The sequence below is a fragment of the Dama dama genome, chromosome 11 (genome assembly GCF_033118175.1).
Source record: "Dama dama isolate Ldn47 chromosome 11, ASM3311817v1, whole genome shotgun sequence".
In the NCBI taxonomy this organism is placed as follows: Eukaryota; Metazoa; Chordata; class Mammalia; order Artiodactyla; family Cervidae; genus Dama; species Dama dama.
In genome coordinates this window covers 95368610-95387986 of record NC_083691.1, presented here as the reverse complement: position 1 = coordinate 95387986, position 19377 = coordinate 95368610, and the positions used below count along the sequence as shown (strand labels likewise).

General features: G+C 44.1%; 1 protein-coding gene across 1 annotated transcript in view; it reads left to right on the top strand.

Moving 5' to 3' along the window:
* Positions 1-19377, top strand: part of SLC9A2 (solute carrier family 9 member A2) — an 87872-nt gene that overhangs the window by 13342 nt on the left and 55153 nt on the right. The window contains exon 2 of the mRNA XM_061155841.1: positions 12066-12529. Coding sequence (XP_061011824.1) covers positions 12066-12529 — 464 coding nt within the window. The remainder of the gene's footprint in view (positions 1-12065; positions 12530-19377) is intronic.

The following is a 19377-nucleotide window of genomic DNA, read 5'->3' as shown; positions in this document are numbered from 1 at the left end:
GTGTCACACACCCCAGCACGGCAGTGTCTCCCCTGTGGCCTGGAGGGTGGAGATGGGAGAGGCCGATAGTCCCTGTATGGGGGCCTCTTCCGTGGAGTCATAATAGCTCACAAGGATGGAGCCTTTTTTCATGCCAGGAATCTGAGTCAGCTGCTTTACGCCCAGTATTCTCTTTAATCCTCACATTAACTCTTGGAGGCAGGCACCAGAGGCAGAAAGGAGATGGGGAACCAGGCTTAGAGAGCTTAGGTGTCACGGCTATTCCGCGGGAGAGGTGGGTCCCCGGGGAGTGTACTTGGGCACTGCCCTGTCTCGCCCTGGCAGCCTGCCGTCCGTGGAGAAGACTATGAGGTTTGGAAATCTGCCCATGGTCTCCAGAACGTCTTGACGTGCCCGGTGTCATACGACCTTCACCTGGACCCAGAGACCTGCGCTGAGGTCCTGCTTGAACCTTATCATCTCATGTGGACTGTCTCAGATTTTCGTTGTAAAATCGGACAGTGATGAGGGTCACTGGGGGAACCAACTGAAGTGATACATGAAAGCAAGTTGTGACTGCAGAGTTACGGTTAGTGTGACACATGGCAACTCTGTGCTGAGTTAGCGTAGAAAACTACAAGAAGGCAAACCCCGTAACTCGAGGATTCCTCAGCGTGTGTCTAGAATTCCTGAATCTTGGTCTAGCCTTCTCCACCTCCCTACCTCGGCGATTGTAGAACCTGAATGTGTGTTTGAAATATGTATGTAGTTTCTCCTCTACCGCAGAGTGAATCAGCTATATGTGTACACTGTTGTTGTTAAGCTGCTAAGTCGTGTCCAGCTCTTTGTGACCCCATGGACCAGCACACCAGGCTGTCCTCTCTTCCACCTCCCAGAGTTTGTGCAAATTCATGTCCATTGAGTCAGTGATGTCATCCAACCATCTCATCCTCTGTTACCCACTTCTCCTTTTGATATATGTGTGTGTGTGTGTGTGTGTGTGTGTACATATAGCCCCTCTAACTCAACATTGTAAAGCAACTATATTCCAATAGAAAAAGAATTTCATAAGAGTAGAACATTTCTTTAAATATGTGAAATCTCTGAATAAAAACTGTTTATTAAAACAATATTTAACATGATGGAGGTTCGTAGGCTAGAGGTTCAACCCATATAACTTGAGCCACCATGTAATTGTTAATAGGACAAAGTTCTGTTTCAACAGATTTACAGGAGAAAATATGTTAAATCTGTTTCACTGTTGCATGTGCATACTTACTAAATTGGGCACGTGTACACATGCACATACACACAGATGCACATGTATTTGACACTTCAGGACCTAAGCTTCATGCAGGAAGGGAGTTTATCTATTGACTCACTGTCTAGAACAATGCCTGGCTCATAGTAGGTACTCAATAAACAACCATTGTTTAAATAACTAAGTAATATTTAGAGATGCTTTTTGTTTCCTCTGACTTTAACCACGTGGTCGGGAAGGCAATCATCTATGCTGGATTGTCCATGGTTTACATTTGTTGTCCTAGTGCAGGTCTTAGCACTGTGCCCTTTCCTTCTCAAATATACTGGTTTGTATGGTGGTTTACTCAGTCACCCCACTTAGGATGCATCTGCTATTATTGCACCAGTTTAGAGTGGTGCCTTGGGCTCTGCTGCCCCAAACCTGAGTGCACCCACATATCAGCTGTGGCTTCGGGGATGAGTTAATGAGCCTGTCTAACTTCAGTTATTTCATCTGTAGGGTAATGGCAGTACAGTAAATCCCCTGCATACAAACAAGTTCCATCCTGAGAGAGCATTCATAAGTCCAGTTTGTTCTCTCCCACAAAGTTAGCCTAGGCACCCAACTAATACAATCGACTATACAGTACTGTACTGTCCTAGGTTTATAATACTCTAGCACAAATAATACATAAAAAACAAACACAGAAAATAAATCACTTTTAATCTTACAGTATTGTACCTTGCAAAGTACTGTTGTAACAGCCCAATACCTGGCATCCAGAGGCTGGCATCGAGTGAACGGGTAAGCAGAGTCACTGACTGGCGGAGGTGGGAGCTGGTAGAGCTGAAGGATCGTCAGCAGCAGGAGACAGAGGGCAAGCTGCAGTTTCAGTCCTGCCTGACGTCCATGGCACAGCTTCTGGTTCCTTGCTGGGACCATACGTATGTTCACATCTTTGGAAGTTCACAACTTGACAGTTCGTATGTAGGAGACTTACCGTAGCTTCCTGATTGGGTTGTTGAGACAGAGTTTATCCCTTAAGAAAACTTGCTCCCTGAGAAAATGTGGTTGGCCCTTGTATGAGCGCAGACGTTCTGTTTCCTTCTCCAGAGCCTCGTAGTATGACGCCACAGAAGTGTCCCCTGTCCAGTGGTTCTGTAGCCAATTGTCAGATTGCCTAGACGTTCCTGTCTCCAGGTGCTGGTGTTGTGTGTAGGTTTCTCTCTAAATTGTGTGTATTTCAATGTCCAATGTTGCCTACATTTAAGAAACCATCATGCTACTTTTGTAAGCTAATTTGCAATGCAAGAGAAAACTCATTATTTTATCCCAGGTTCCTGTCTTGAAACCCAACACTCAGGGTCAGGGGTCAGGTGAGTCCTTCTCTGCACCAGCAATCTCTCTTCACTACCCCGCTCCTGACACCTCCGGAGCTTTTGGGTCTACAGTGTCATCAAGGTCCCTAGACATGTCTGCTCACACACGGGCAGGGGAAACACTTTTTTTCAGCGTTATTTCCAAGTCCCTTTGTACATTGTGTACAAACAGGGTTCCTTTAGAAATCTGGATGGGAAAGAGTTTTAAAACAAAGTGCTACTCAGAGTCCTTATTGCAATTTTAAAACCACCCACTGACCCTCTCTGAGCTTCCCAGCTGGCGCTAATGGTAAAGAACCTGCCTGTCAATGCAGGAGGTATAAAGAGATGTGAGTTCGATCCCTGGGTCGGAAAGATCCCCTGGAGGAGGGCATGGTAACCCACTCCAGTATTCTTGCCTGGAGAATTCCAGGGACGGAGAGGAGCCTGGAGGGCTACAGTTCACGGTGTCCCAAAGGGGTGGACACAACTGATGTGACTTAGCGTGCGCATGACCCTCTGTATCACCAGATCCTTAGGCAGAACCGCATGTTGGCTGAGTGTACATTTTCTCTAAGAAAACACTAAAATGGTGAGGAGGAACGATGAGAAATCCCAGCCCCCTCCTTCCTATCTGATTGAAGTTTCCGTTCTGCTGGATTGGGAAGGATACCCTGTTGGTACCAGCTGTTCTCGCTCGGGAGAATGGGCATCCTTCTTTGTAACTTCTCTGGTGAATTGTCTGGAAGGCAGGGAGGATGCTGCCTCTAGCTTGAGCTTATGTTTTTCAGGGAATTAGAAAATGCATACGCCTGCGTGCAAGCTCCAGCCCAGTCCCTCTGCGCCCTGCGGCCCAGGCTGAGTTGCTGCAGAGCGCTGTGTTACTATCTGACATGGCTGTTTATTGGCTACCCTGGACTCAGTGTCCTTCCCTCCTCAAGGTACAGTCTCCTGAGATGGAAACCATGTATCTTTGTGTTTGTCTACCTCTGTGGAGCTTGGTATGTTCAGAGATAAAACTTAGGGTGTCTACATTGTTTTATATTTTCAGTTGTTTCATATCTATCATCCATGTTGCTTTTCCTGGAAGTCTTTACTGTGTTTTATCTTATTCTTAACCTGTCTCAAGAGTGCTAATAGTTTTGCCAAAAGGACTGGTTGATTGGATAGTTAATGTATGTATTGAATGACTTCACTCCCTCCCCAGCGATTTTGTTTGCTGTTTTTTTCATTTGATCTTGCTGTTTTCAATTTTGAGTTTTGAAGTTTCTGACACCAGGGATTCAATTCTAAATCTTTGGACGAAAGTGCATCATTGGCAGGACTCCAGTCTTCCATTTACCCCCTCAATGTATTAGTAGGTTGAACTGCTATTTTGATGAAACATAATATATATGATGAAGGTGGAGCTGTAAGACTACATAAGGATCCTTAAGATGCAAACATCTTGATGTTCCTTGAAACCCTGGTGGTCTTTGCAATGAAAGGCAAATGGTACAACACTTGGTTGTGCAAAGAGCTGGTAAAAATCAGAAACCGGAGAGGAGGCAAAGTAGATGAACATGCTATGATTTTAGATGGTTTGGAAAATAGTCTAATTTACCAAATAGGGCAGTCTCTTTGTTTAGCCCAAGGCTCCAGTGTACCCATAGGTCCCCACCATGTAAATCACTGGTGATTGAATACGAGCAACCACTTGATTGAGAAATGAAATCAGGTAGCAATAACTGGCAATTGTGGATTCCTTTCCTACCCTTTGATCTACTTATTTTAAGCAAGTGGTCAGTTTATTTAGAAGGCAGGCTCTTAAGGATTAAAAACCAAACAGAAAATAAAACCCGGGCACAAGGTGGGTGGGTGGGTGGGTGGGGTAGGCTTCCTGGATAGCCTCGTAGAACTTAACAATGACAGTGGGCAAATGGCAAAACCCACAAGCAGCATCAATCATTTACTAACACGTGGGCTGAAAGACAAATGTCCAGGATTTAACATCTAACCCCGGGGTTGGGGGGGCGGGTGGGTGTTAAAATAAAAATTGCTTTCAACTGTTGGCCTGCACAGAAAGTTTTGAAACTAGGTTACAGAATCTTATCACCTCTCCCCCAGCCCAGAGCTTCCTCCCTCTGTGCTATAGCAGGCTCTGCAAAGGGTCTGTTCTGTAAACAGTCACCAGAACTTACTAAGTCCCTGAATTCTGAAATTCCCCCTAAAGAATCACTGCACACTGGAAAGTGTTTACCCTCAGAATGATTTTTTTCAGACCCAATCCTTTCTTGGTCATCCCTTTTCTATCACTAAAATGGAAAATGAAGGAAAAGAGAAAAGATGAGGGTTCAGAGTCACAAGGAGATGAAATGCAGTAAAATTAAAGATGTAGCGGGACTTTCCTGGTGGTCCAGTGGCTGAGACCCTGTGTTCCCAATGCAGGGGGCCCGGGCTCAATCCCTGGTTGGGGAACTAGATCCTACATGCGGCAACTGAGGAACCTATATACCGTGACTAAGACCTGGCACAGTCAGGTAAATAAATATTAAAAAAAAAAAAAAGATGCCCAGCATAAAAAAAGGGCTTTGAGATCTGCTTCTTAGCCATACAATGTAAGTGGGCAGGCAGAGTGAATGCAGAGCAAGTTCTGTGATGACTTAGAGCTGCAGTTCACATGAAACACACCCTAAAGACTTGTCTAAGTAAGAATACTCGGTGTGGCCAGGGCTCACACTCAGCATTTTGCCATCAGGGATCCTGTTTCCTACCTGGCTGTGTTAGAAAGCCCCCTGGATCACTTTACTTGGTGTTGGGAGGCACGTATTTCATCCCAGGGCATTGTATCTGCAGAAATATTTTGACTGTCCAGTGTCACTGTTATTTCCTGGGACAGAGCTGCTGCCTTGGTGGGCTGTGTGTGCTGAGTCTCTTCAGTCGTGTCTGACTCTTCAAGACCCCATGGACTGCAGCCCGCCAGGCTCCTCTGTCCATGGGATTCTCCAAGCAAGAATACTGGAGTCGGTAGCCATTCCCTCTCCAGGGGATCTTCCCACCCCAGGGATCGAATCCGTGTCTCCTGCATTGGCAGGCGGATTCTTTAGTGCTGAGACACCAGGGAAGCCAGGTGGTAGGCTGTGGGTGGTCTTCTCCAGGCTGTCTGCATGGTGCGGGCTGTGTCTTCCACCTCAACTGCACTTTGCTCACAGAGTATTTTGCAGAATTGATATGATACAAGCCTCACATTGTTCCTCTGTTGGCTGTCCTAGACCCTGAGTGTCCTGATAGCAAGAACTGAACATCCTTGGGACCCATCCCCCTGTCCCCTCCCAGCTGTAGCTTCAAGAAGGGGAATGTGACCCATTACCAGGGCATTCTAAGTAATCTACTTCCTTGGCAGGAAGTAATCAAGGCTTTCAAGCACATAATTGGTTTCGGTTTTTTGAAAACTAGTTAGTGGTAAACAATTGAATGTAAAATTCAAAACCATGAATAACTCTTAAGTGAGAAATGAGAAATAGGATTACGGAAAAGTACAGTGTGTGTGTATTTGTTTGTTTATTTATTTGCTGTTTCTTCACTGTTTTCTCTTTCCTTCAACTTCAAGGACAGTTTCTTATCTTGGAAAGGAAGAGATCAATTTACTTTTGACAAGATCATTATGCAGAATGTATACTTTACATAGATGCTATTAGCCGTCTCTTTCATGTCAGTTTCTTGGACAATCCCTGGGCAAAGAGTGACCCCCTTGGACTACAGAGGTAGCCCTCTAGCAGATGTGGCCCAAGCTTGTCCCTTCATTGGCATAGATTTTAAAGAGATACTGGAGGGTTCTAGAACTTCCACGAGGCACAGGATGAGGGGGCCGTATCAGTGGACTATTTGTTTTGCCCTGTGGTTCCTGAGTTCACCGCCATGGTTTAGCCTCTTCAGCAGCCCGGAGAACTTCCCTTGTGACCTGCGTGCCCTGCATTGATTGGGGCAGCAGAAGCCTGGGGGCCCCCCTGGGCGTGTCTGCTAGCCCCCCACCCCCACCCCAGGCCCTGTGAGCCAAGGAATCCAGTGCCAGGAGCATCTTCCTGGCCACCCCAGCCCTGGTCAGAGCCTTGTTTCTCCCAGGCACCTCCAAGGGTGGGACTGAACAGCTGTCATTTGAAGGAATAGCTTGTTATGGTTTTCAATTTGTGACTTTTCTTGAAATCCAGAGAAATAATAGTCTTTATATATACATACATATGAGCTTCCCATGTGGCTCAGTGGTAAAGAATCTGCCTGCCAAGCAGAAGACATGGGTTCAATTCCTGGGTCAGGAAGATCCCCTGGAGGACGGAATGGCAACGCACTCCAGTATTCTTGCCTGGGAAATCCTGTGGGCAGAGGAGCCTGGCAGCCTACAGTCCATGGGATTGTAAAGAGTCAGACATGAGTGAGCAACTGAGCCTGCACCCATGTCTAAAAAGAACAGTGAGAGAAATAGAATGGGCGTTTCCCCTAGCCCCTGCCAACCTCATCTTCATTACAGTCTTAGTTGCGTCTTAAGATTGACTTTTGGAATTGAGCTCTTGACAGGTGGCAGACAGCCGGGATCTAGCAGTGCGTGAGTAGGGAGGGCACCTGTGAGATGTGACTAGGGAGGCAGGGATGGGGGAAGCTGGCAGGTGAGCTGGAGGGCCACTCCTTGCCTCGGCTAAAGCTGGCTGTCCCCCTGATCACGTTGGTATGGGTGAGGGACAGAGGGCCCAGTCTGCTGATTTTCCAGGATAAACCAGACAAGAGAATTTGTACCTGCAAACTCAATTTCCAGATATTAGCTCAATATTTTAGAATACCAGACAAACAAAACAAAATAGCCCTGAAGGTCATAATAGCCCATAGCCTGCCAGTTTGCAACCTCTGGTCCAGGCTTTTTCATGTTACGTGAAGTTTTGCTCCCAGGATATAGACTTGGTTTATTGAAGGGAGCAGAGTCTGTTGTCTGGGACAGTTAGGGTCACTTGGAATTTGTTGTGTATTCAACTTAATAATAATCCAAATGAGTGCCATTCTCAGAGTGGGATCGTGTTACAAAGAGAGTCAGTACAAATGGTGACATACTGTTACCACTGATGAAAATGGGAAGCTGTTATGGAATTTGTGTGTGAGAGATTTTCATGTTTTACGCTTCGAATAGGGACCCTGTGCGTGCAAACAGTGCTGGGGTGGCCATCAGGAGGCCAGCACATCCTTCTTATGCCTCTGACACTTGGTTGACCATTAGACCATTTTAAGTTACAATTTGGCGATGTTAAATACATTCACGATGTGCCACCATCACACTTCCAGAACTTCTGCACCTTCTCAAGCAGAAACTCTGCGTGTCAACCAACGAGTCCCCAGCTCTCTCCTCCCAGCCTTGGGTAATCTCTATTCTGCTTTCTGTCTCCATGAAATCGACTGTTTAATGTAGTCAATATCAGTTGAATCAGGCAGTATTTGCTCTTTTGTGTTTGGAGACAGTAAAGATATTACTTTTATAGTGTAGTGCTTACAACCTTAACAAAATTGAAACAGGTGCAAATAAACCTTTAGTGTAATCAGATATAAACCAGTGGGCTGTGTGTTCCATTGGGAAATAAAAGAGAAAAGTTAAAGGTTAAAGAAGACAGAAAAGTTGGCAGTAGAAAAGTGATTGTCATTCAGTCACTAAGTTGTGTCCGGCTCTTTGCAACACAACCCCATGGACTGCTGCACGCCAGGCTTCTCTGTACTCTGCTGTCTCCCCAAGTTTGCTCAAATTCATGTCCACTGAGTGGATGATGCTATCTAACCATCTCATCCTCACATACTTAGGGGTGAATTTTCTAGGTCAAATGATGTCTTTGTTTATCTTTTTGAGGAACTTCCAGACTATTTTCCAAAATGGCTGCACAACTCATATTTTCACCATCGTATATAAGGGTTCTGATTTCTCCACATCCACAAAAACATTTGTTATTTTCTGTCTTTTTGATTATAGCCATCTTGGTGGGTGTGAGACCCATAGATTAATTAGAAGTGAGTGGTTAGGTCTCTAAGTTTAGAGATTTTTAAAATTTTCCATATTTTACTGATTTCCATTTTGACTCCATTGTGATCAAAAAACATATCCTATATTATTTCAGTTCTTTTAAATTTAATTTTTTTGACATTTGTTTTTATGTCCCAGGAAATGTTCTGTCTTGGTATATGTTCTGTGGATTCTTGGAAAGAATGTGTATCTGCTATTGTTGGTTGATCTTCTATAGCAGTGGTCTAAAATCTTTTTGGCACTAGGGACCAATTTCCTGGAAGACAGTTTTTCCACGGACTGAGGACGGGGGGTGGGGTGGTTTTGGGATGATTCAAGCTCATTACATTTATTGTGCATTTTATTTCTAGTGTTATTACATCAGCTCCACCTCAGATCATCAGGTATTAGATCCCAGAGCTTGGAGACCTCTGTTCTGTAGAATTAGATCCTGTTGGCTGTTGATCTAGCAATTATTGAGAGAGGAGGTATTGAAGTTATTAACTATAATTATGTATTTGCCTATTTCTCCCTTCAGTTCCATCAGTTTTTGTCTCGTATGTTTTATAGTTCTGTTGTTCGGTGCATATGCATTTGGACTTCCCATGTTTTCTTGGTGGATTGGTCCTTTTTATAATTATCCAATGTCCCTCCCTGTATCTGGGAAATTTCTTTGCTTTGAAGCTTACTTTATTGGATATTAGCCAAGCCCATTTTCTTTTGATCTTTGGATTAATATTTTTATGATGTATTCCCTGGTGGATCATACTGTAAAGAATCTGCCTGCAGTGCAGGGGACCTGGGTTTAGTCTTTGGTTTGGGAAGATCCCCTGGAGGAGATGACAACCCACTCCAGTATTCTTGCCTAGAGAATCCCATGGACAGAGGAGTCTGGTGGGCTACAGTCCATGGGGTTGCAGAGTTGTATACAACTGGGCAACTAACACTTAATGATGTAACTCTTTCCATTCGTTAATGTAACTACACCACTGCATATGAAGTACAAGTTTTTTAAAGACAATGTATGGCTAGGTCATGCTTTTTATTATATTCTGCTAATAGCTATCTTTTAATTGATGCATTTAGACAACCTACATTTTTTGGTAATTATTGATGTATCTGTGGTTGAGATTTTAAAAATCTGTCACTTTTTATTTTCCTTTCTGTTTTCTCTCTGTGCTTCGTTTCTCTGTTTTCTTTTTCTGTCTTCCTGTGGGTTACTTGACACTTTTGGGGACTCCATTTCCATCTATCAATAGTGTTTTTGAGCTTTGTATAGCTTTTTTTTTTTTTAGTGATTCCTCCAAGTATTATATCATATATTGATATATATACATATATATGTATATCTACAAAATGTATATGCATATAACTAATAACAGCTTACTGTTGTTGTCACTTGCCACTGTGAGTGTAGAAACCTTTCCCCCTGAATGTTTTTTTTTCACTTTCCCCACTTAGTTGTCTTAAACATTTTCTCTATATACATTGAGAACCACATCAAATGGTGTTGTAATTTTGGCTTCAGTGGCCAAGCTGAATTTAGAAAATTCGAGGGGAGAAGGAAAACGTATTGAATTTGCTTGTATTTTTACTCTTTCCACTCTCTTTTCTTAATCCTTGATGTTCCAAAATTCCATCGCTTTCCATTTTGAGGATTTCCTTTAGCCATTATTTTAGGGCAGGTCTGCTGGCAACACATTTTCTTAGTTTTTTTTTCAAATGAGAATGTTTTGATTTCTTTTTCATTACCAAAGGCTGGTCTCACTGGATATAGAATTGTGGGTTGGAATTTATTTTTTAACACTGTGCCTCTTCCTGATCGCCTGCACAATTTTCAAAAAGAAATCTGCTCAAATTCTGTTTTCTCACCTACAGATAAGGTGTCCTTTCACTATCTACTATCAAGATTTTTTTTTTCTTCTATATTTTCAGAAGTTTGAGTATAGTTTCTCTAGATGTGCATTTCTTTGGGTTTCTCCTGTGTGGGTTTCACTCATCTTGATTCTGTAGGTTTATATTTTGTGCCCTGGGTTCCCTGGTGGCTGCCTGCAATGTGGGAGAATCTGCCTGCAGTGTGGGAGAGCTGGGTTGGATCCCTTGGTCGGGAAGATCCCCTGGAGGAGGGCATGGCAACCCACTCCAGTATTCTTGCCTGGAAAATCCCCATGGACAAAGGAGCCTAGTGGGCTACAGTCCACGGGGTCACAAAGAGTCAGACACAGCTGGGTGACTAAGCGCACATATTTTGGGCCAAATTTTGGAAGGTCTCAGCCACTATTTCTTGAGTAGTTTTCCACTCCGACCCTTTTCCTTTTCTCTTTCTGAAACTCTGATGACATGAATGTTGGATCTTTTGCTACAGTTTTACAGGTCTGTCACGTTCTGTCTGTTATAAGTCTGTTTTCTCACTGTCATTCAGATTGGCTAATTTTTCTCATTCGATCTTCTAGTTTATTAATTCTTTCCTGTTTACTAATTCATCCTTCCAGTTGACTAATAATCTGCTTTTGAGCCAATACAATTGAATTTTTAAAAATTTCAATTGTTGTATTCTTCAATTCTAAAATCTCCATAGGATTTTTCTTTGTATCATGTATTTCTCTACTCAAGTTTTAAATTTCTTTTCTCAGGCTTCCCATTTTAAAAATTTGTTTCAGGTGTGATTGTCGTTGCTCATGCAACATCTTTATCATGGCAGTATTAACATTTCTGTCAGATGAATCTAACATCTGTCATTATGATGGTGGTATCTTTTTAAAAATTATTATTATTCAGCTTGCCATCTTCTTGGTTCCTGGTATGATGAGGGATTTCATTTGGGGTATTATGAGACCAAAGGTCTTATTTATACCTTTTGTTTTAGATGGCTTCTTATGGCATCACTCTGGTGAGGGTAGGACGGGGAAGGACTGCCTTATCATTACTGCCAGATAGGCGTGGATTTTCAAGTTCCCCACTTCATTTCCATTGCCCACTGAGGGTCTGCTCATTACTGCTTCATGGCCATGGGAGTCCCTGGTCCTCACTAGGTCTACACTGATTCTATTTATTTTTAGAGTTAAATTCTCTTACTTGGTCTTTGTCCATTAGAATTATCATGCAGTAATAGCAGCTAGTTGATGTATCTGATCAAAATGTTATTTACTATTTTCTCACTGTTTCTATTGCATGTTGCATTTTATTTTTAAAAATGTATATTTGATTGCTATGTGAATTAAGATACCTACATAGGGACACTTTTGTGACCCTATGGACTATATAGCCCACCAGGCTCCTTTGTCCATGGGATTTCCTAGGCAAGAATACTGAAGTGAGTTGCCATTTCCTTCTCCAAGGGATCTTCCCAACCCAGGGAACAAACCTGCGTCTCCTGAGTCTCCTGCATTGGCAGGCAGATTCTTTATCACTGTGCCACCTGGGAAGCCCCCATAATTCCTCTGTAACCCACATTTTGTCCCTATGTTTTCCTGAACAGGATTCCATCTGTATCACAAGCTTCCCACCATAGTGCCTGAGAGCTGCCTGCTCATCATGGTGGGACTTCTGCTGGGGGGGATTATCTTTGGAGTGGATGAGAAGTCCCCGCCGGCCATGAAGACTGATGTGTTTTTCTTGTACCTCCTCCCACCCATCGTGCTGGATGCGGGCTATTTCATGCCCACCCGCCCGTTCTTTGAGAACATTGGCACCATCTTCTGGTACGCTGTGGTTGGCACGCTTTGGAATTCCATTGGCATTGGGGTGTCGCTGTTCGGGATCTGCCAGATCGAAGCCTTTGGCCTGAGTGACATCACTTTGCTCCAGAATCTTCTCTTCGGCAGCTTAATCTCGGCTGTGGACCCTGTGGCCGTGCTTGCCGTCTTTGAGAACATCCACGTCAACGAGCAGCTCTACATCCTGGTCTTTGGAGAGTCCCTGCTGAATGATGCCGTGACAGTGGTGAGTAGCAAGCTCACGCAGTGTCGCTCCACCAGGCGGGGCCCCACCTACCGGCCCTGTGCACAGAGCGGGCGTCTGAATGGTCCCCAGCCCCAGCGCTGGGAAGGGCCCCTGGCTTGGTTCCATACTCTGCTCTCACTGTCTTAAAATTCTCAATGCCCTTATTATTTGTTATTTATTCATGGACTTCCCTGGTGGCTTAGTGGTAAAGAATTTGCCTGCCAATGCATGAGACACAGGTTTGATCCCTGGGTCAGGAAGATCCCCTGGAGGAGGGAATGGCAACCCACTCCAGCACTCTTGCCTGGAGAATCCCATGAACAGAGGATCCTGGTGGGCTATAGTCCATGGGGTCTCAAAGAGTCGGACACGACTGAGTGACTAAACAACAATAACAACAACAATTTATTCATGATTATATAAGGGCACCTCATCTTCATTTGCTTGGATTACACCAGCTGTGTGGCTCATCCTGTTTGCACAGCTTTGCTGCTGCCAGCGGAGTTTCACTGTGACTATGACCTGTGTATCGTGGGGGTTTCTCACTGTGGAGGTTTCCACAACAATGGTCTTTGATCATAAGTCAAAGGACTCAAGAGTGGGTAGCCACTCTCTTCTCCAGAGGATCTTCCCGACCCAAGGACTGGACCTGGGTCTCCTGCATCACAGGAGGATTCTTTACCGTCTGAGCCACCAGGGAAGCATGTGACGTGTGTAGTACAAGTGAAATGATCAAGCCCGCTGAGTGCCGTTCTCTATCTGGGGATGCTGTGTTTTTTATTTCCTGATTTGAAGCAAAGTTTTCATTACCCAGCTCACTTCGTATTCCTACTCAGCCAGCAGACTTTGGGTCCTCATTTTTCCGTAGGTGGGTATTAATTCCGAAAATGCAAATTGTTTTTAATTCTCACTAATGGACGCATAATTAGAGTCAGAGACTCTTATGAGCTTAATGCGAGCAGAACTGACCTGCTTCCCGAGCTCAGGCAAGAAGCCTCTCTCCTCACCCACGCAGCTGCACGGAGCTCCTCCACCAGTCAGGGCCACTCAGGTGACCTTGGCGATGTTAACCAGTCAGTGAGTGTTGGCGTTGCTGTCTTATGTTAGCCAGGCTTCTGTAGCAGGGATGGTGATAGGATCATAGTCAGTAACCTTTTGTGAATGTATATCTTGTGTCCAGAGTTTTTATAGCAACCTATGAAATAGGTATTCTTCCCATTTTGCAGATAGGAAAATTGAGGGAAATAGTAAGTAAAGTGTATTTGAGTAACTTAAATAGTTTATTTTACCCCCTCTGTTAGTTCCTATCCTTGAAATGATGTTCTTGGTTTGTTTAAAAGTTCAGATAGATTACAAGGGAAAAAAAATCAGTTCCTTTCAGTTTTATTGTGAAACTTAAGAGTACCTGGAAAGAGTCCCTCCATCTGAGTTGGAGAGAGGGTCCTTTAAGTAATATCTTCTCCTGTATGTTTGAGCTTCCCAGCTGGTGGAGTGGCCAGAAATCCTCCAGCAAGGCAGGAGACACAGGTTCCATCCCTGGGTCGGCAAGATCCTCTGAAGAGGGAAATGACAACCCACTGCAGTGTTCTTGCCTGGGAAACCCCATGAGCAGAGGAGCCTGGCGGGCTACAGTCCATGGGGTCGCAGAGAGCTGGACACGACTGAGCACACACACACACACACACACAATATTTAGTATCCTGTGTGTAGGTCACGGGGCATCGGCTCTTCAAAGACAGGTTACTGTGATCAGCTTCAGAAGCAAACTGAGACCATCAATTTTAATAATTCAGTTAAAGTTTACAATAATACAACATCCAAAATAAAAGTTAACATAGAAACCAACATTGTTCTCTGTTAGTCTGTATTCACACCCTTGACCTGAATAAAATATCACCTTTAAGGATATTCGTTAACTCTGTGTGGATATTATTATGTAAAAATAATTTTCTGATAAGGAAACCCCATTTTTAGAATGTTGTTCAGTTGCTAAGCCGTGCCTGACTCTTTTGACCCAGTGACTATGGCATACCAGGCTTCCCGGTATCTCACTGTCTCCTGGAGTTTGCTCCAATTCATGTCCATTGAGTTGGTGATGCTATCTTAACCATCTCATCATTTTTAGAATAGCTGAGAGCTATTTTGAGACAGTGAAGTCACCTCATTCAAGTAACAAAATCCACTTCATTTATTCCATTATTCATTAATAGTGGTTAGTCATTCACTCACCAGTATTACATTTTAAGTGGGAAACTGCCCTAATGATGAAGATGTTTTATAACTCATTCCAATTTCTGGAGGCATGACGTTTTCCGTGCTGACTGATGTTTGATGTATATACACTGTTACCAGGAAGACTGGAAATTTTAGTTGAGAATCTTGGATCTATTTAGTGTATAGAAAACCTCACCAAGAGATAGCAGTATCCTGATGCATTGCTTTTAGGAATAGTGTAGCATCATCAGGTCTGTTTCAGGATGACCTGCCACGTCTTTACACAGCTGTCCCTTTTCTTCTGAGATTTCACATTCAGTCACCTCACTGGTTCAGTCTTTGAGTGTATCAAGAATCAGACCTTATGGAGTGCCAGGCTGGGCTCCCTGTGTTATTCAGCAGCTTCCCACTGGCTTTCTATTTTACACGTGATAGTGATACATATCTATACTGCTTTCTCCCTCTCCTTCCTCCGCTATGTCCACAAGTACGTTCTCTACATCTCCATTGTTTCCCTGTAAGTAGATTCATCAATACCATTTTTCTAGAGTCTATAAATATATGTTAATATGATCTAGAGGAGTGGGATTGGGGGGAGGAAGGAAGGCTGAAGAGGGAGGTGATATATGTATGATTATGGCTAATTTGCGTTGTTCTATTGTAGAAACCATCACAGCATTGTAAAGCAGTTTTCTTCCAATTAAATAAATTTAAAAAAAAGAATCAGATCTCACACAGATACAGAGAACGGATTTCTGGACACAGCAGGAGAAGAAGGTGGGCTGGCTGAACTAACCAGGTGTTAGGAACAATTAGAAAATGATGTACAAAATTACAATTTTGCTTCCCAGTCAGGTATCCTTAAAGAATTGTGGAAGAGATGTTGGGGGCTTTCCAGGTGGCTCAGTAGTAGAGAACCCACCTGCTAATGCAGAGATGTGGGTTCGATCTCTGGGTGGGAAAGATCCTCTGGAGCAGGAAGTGGCAACCCACTCCAGTATTCTTGCCTTGGAAATCCAATGGACAGAGGAGCCTGGTGGGCTACAGTCCATGAGATCACAAAGAGTCGGACATGACTAAGCACAAGGACTGACTCAAAACAGATCATATCAAATGTTAATATATACAAGTATTTTGAAAATAATAACAATGAATAGAAACATTTGAAAGTACCCAGTTTTCACATTAGCCCATTTCAGAATTGAGCAAACAGGCCCTCTTGGCTTTTCAGTTTTCCAAAAATACAGTTGTCATGTTGAGGTCAGCTTTGCACGGACCAGCTAGAGACATAATTGTAGCCACGTATGTAATATGTATGCATATACTGTATATAAATTATAGCTTCAAAGGCACCTTTCTGTGTAGATTCCCTTGTGGTAAAATGAAAAGATTTAACTGGAATGAACTCACTATGGGGTTATGGCTGGTTGTACCTAAAAGAATTTTATCTCGTGCTGATCGCTAGGTATCAGGTTCAGTGTACAAGAGGCAGGAGGTTATGGAAAGCTCTCTTGTTGTCAAGGTAACGTCTCTACCTAAGATCCTTTCTCCTAATGTGGCCCAGCATCTGAGGAAGTTGAATGATCAAATGGGAGCTTCTGCCAGCTCGCTAAACGTGGAGAGCCTGTGACTCAGCCATACCCTTTGCAAAACCTACAGGGATATGAAACACAGAATATGCATTTGATAGCATGATGGATGGAGCTGCCAGGATAATGGCTTGGGGAAGTTTAGGGTGTATGCCAGTGAGTTGATCCTTAGGAATGAGTACCTGACTTCCTTTGGAGACGTCATTGGTATATGGATGGGGTGGGGTGGGGAGATGTGATAGAAAGAGGAGAAGTCACAAGTTCTTTGCACAAGGAATTTCTCATTCCTCAGAGGAAATGAGGTCAGCATTCAAGAGACAGCGCCAACAACACAGGAAGCTTCGTCCCCAGATGCTGAATGGTTTGGGGGATCACCTGTGTTGCAGAAGAGCAGAGGGAAGGACGATTTGCAAGGGCTGTCGGAGTCCAGAAAGGCCAGAGGAGAACAGCAGCTTCAGCTGAGCCATGGAAGACAGATAAAGTTTCCCCTGGTTTGCAGGCTGGGTTTCTGCCAAGAGAAGCCAGGGGCAGGGGTGCATAATTACAATGTGCTTTGTGGAGCAATAATGAGACCCTGTCCTAGACTGCAGGTGTTATAATGCATTTTTTAAAAATGCATCAGGTGGGGACTTCCCTGTTGGTCCAGTGGTTAAGATTCCATGCTTCCAATGCAGGGGGCACAAGTTCAATACCTGCTTAGGGAACTAAGATCCCACATGCTGCCATGGTGCAGACAAAAATAGAAATGCATCAGGCATATTCAGCCTTCTTCCCAGAGTCAGACAGCCAACGATTTTAAATTGGAGAGTGCAGAATGGAACATGCTCAGTCGTGTCCGATTCTTTGCAACCCCATGGGCTGTAGCCCACCAGGCCCCTCTGTCCGTGGGATTCTCCAGAAAAGAATACTGGAGTGGGTTGCAATTTCCTTCTCCAGCTGATCTTCCTGACCCAGGGATCTAACTCAGGTCCTCAGCATTGCAGGTGGATTCTTTACCATCTGAGCCACCAGGGAAACCTGAGAAATGGAATAGCAGTATTTAAAGAAAGTGAGTCTTGTGGTGGCTCCAGGAAGCACTAGACAAATGAGTGATGTGGTTTGCTGGTGCAGGCTGGCAGCAGGGCAGAGGAAGCCATGGCACCTGGGAACAGACCCCAGAGCCTGAGTGGCCTGGGGGCTGTCCATGCAGAGCTGGCGACTGGGAAACCTGTCCCTCACCCCAGGCAGCAGGTGACCATCACCTTCTGGCCTGGTTGTTTAGAAGCAATGGATAAATATAGTGCACCTCTGATCCACTCTCAGGAAGCAATCGTGATGTGTTGATGCGGATGAAATCTGATGTGGGTGTCTCTGGGTAACAGTAGGAAGCAGCAAGACTTGAAGCCAGTTCCTTCCTGGAAAAGGATAATCTTCCAGGATATTTAAGTTCTTGGGTTTGTAAGTTGCCTATTTCTTCTCTTGTGTGCATGCTTGGCTGCTCAGTTGTATCTGACTCTTTGCAACACTATGGGCTGTAGCCCATCAGGCTCCTCTGTCCATGGGATTTCCCAGGCAAGAATACTGGGGTGGATTGCCATTTCCTTCTCCAGGGATCTTCCCAGATCAGGGATAGAATCTGTGTTTCCTGCATTGGCAGGTTGATTCTTTACCACTGAGCCACCAGGGAAATCCCTATGATTACGTAGGAAAGAGGAAAAGTTCCCTGAAACCTGTAAAGTGTAGACTATAAAGGACCTTAAATGAGGAGAAAAAGAGTGAAATGGCTATTTGCTGGGATACACCCTGATTAGAAGAGTCTCTGCCTCATTCTCGTGGTTAAAATTGAAGAACTGACCCAAAGGTGGGATACCTGGATTCTGGTATCACCTCTGATATTTCGAGTGTCTGTGGATGAGTGGGTTTAATTTTGAGTTTCTCAGAAACCCAGGGAAGGTATCACATGGACTGTACCCTTAAGGTCTTTGTCCCCATGTCCCATCAGCCGACTTTCCTCGAGATTCTGGTTGCAAACATCACAATGAAAGGAAGCAGAGGATGTGCCTGTCTGTATGTCACTTGCTGGTTTCATGAAAAAAAAAAAAAAGTTCAGGAATGAGGCATTGCTTCCAGTGCTGTGTGCTCAGTGGTTCTTAGAAACATGTTTGAAAACAGGTGTGAATGCCTGTTATTTTGGAATACTTAATTAAACTATGTAAAAGACTATAGATTTTTCAGAAACTGAGCACCAGTGTAGTCTCATCACTTCAGAAGGACAGATATGTGTGAAGTTACAGCAGATACACACATACAGTGGCTGCTGCCTCTTTAAGAAAACCTGATCAGGTCTTACATTTCATGAGAGGTGCGTGTGTAGGCAGGACAAGGAGGGAGGGGCCAAGTGAGGACCTCAGTGACAGGGGAGGAGGATGCTGTGACACAGTCCTTGTTGAGCATTGGGAACGCAAGCAGGGCATGTTGAAGGGTGACCAAGTCTTTTTAAAATAATCTTCTAGGGGCTAAATAAGCAGGGTGACAATATTTATAATGCTGGGCTGGAAGAAGCACAAGCTGGAATCCAGACTGCCGGGAGAAATATCAATAACCTCAGATATGCAAATGATACCACCCTTATGGCAGAAAGTGAAGAGGAACTAAAGAGCCTCTTGATGAAAGTGAAAGAGGAGAGTGAGAAAGTTGGCTTAAAGCTCAACATTCAGAAAACTGAGGTCATGGCATCTGGTCCCATCACTTCATGGGAAATAGATGGGGAAACAGTGGAAGCAGTGGCTGACTTTATTTTTTTGGGCTCCAAAATCACTGAAGATGGTGATTGCAGCCATGAAATTAAAAGATGCTTACTCCTTGGAAGGAAAGTTAATGACCAACCTAGATAGCATATTAAAAAGCAGAGACATCACTTTACCAACAGAGGTCCATCTAGTCAAGGCTATGGTTTTTCCAGTGGTCATGTATGGATGTGAGAGTTGGACTGTGAGGAAAGCTGAGCGCCGAAACATTGATGCTTTTGAACTGTGGTGTTGGAGAAGACTCTTGAGAGTCCCTTGG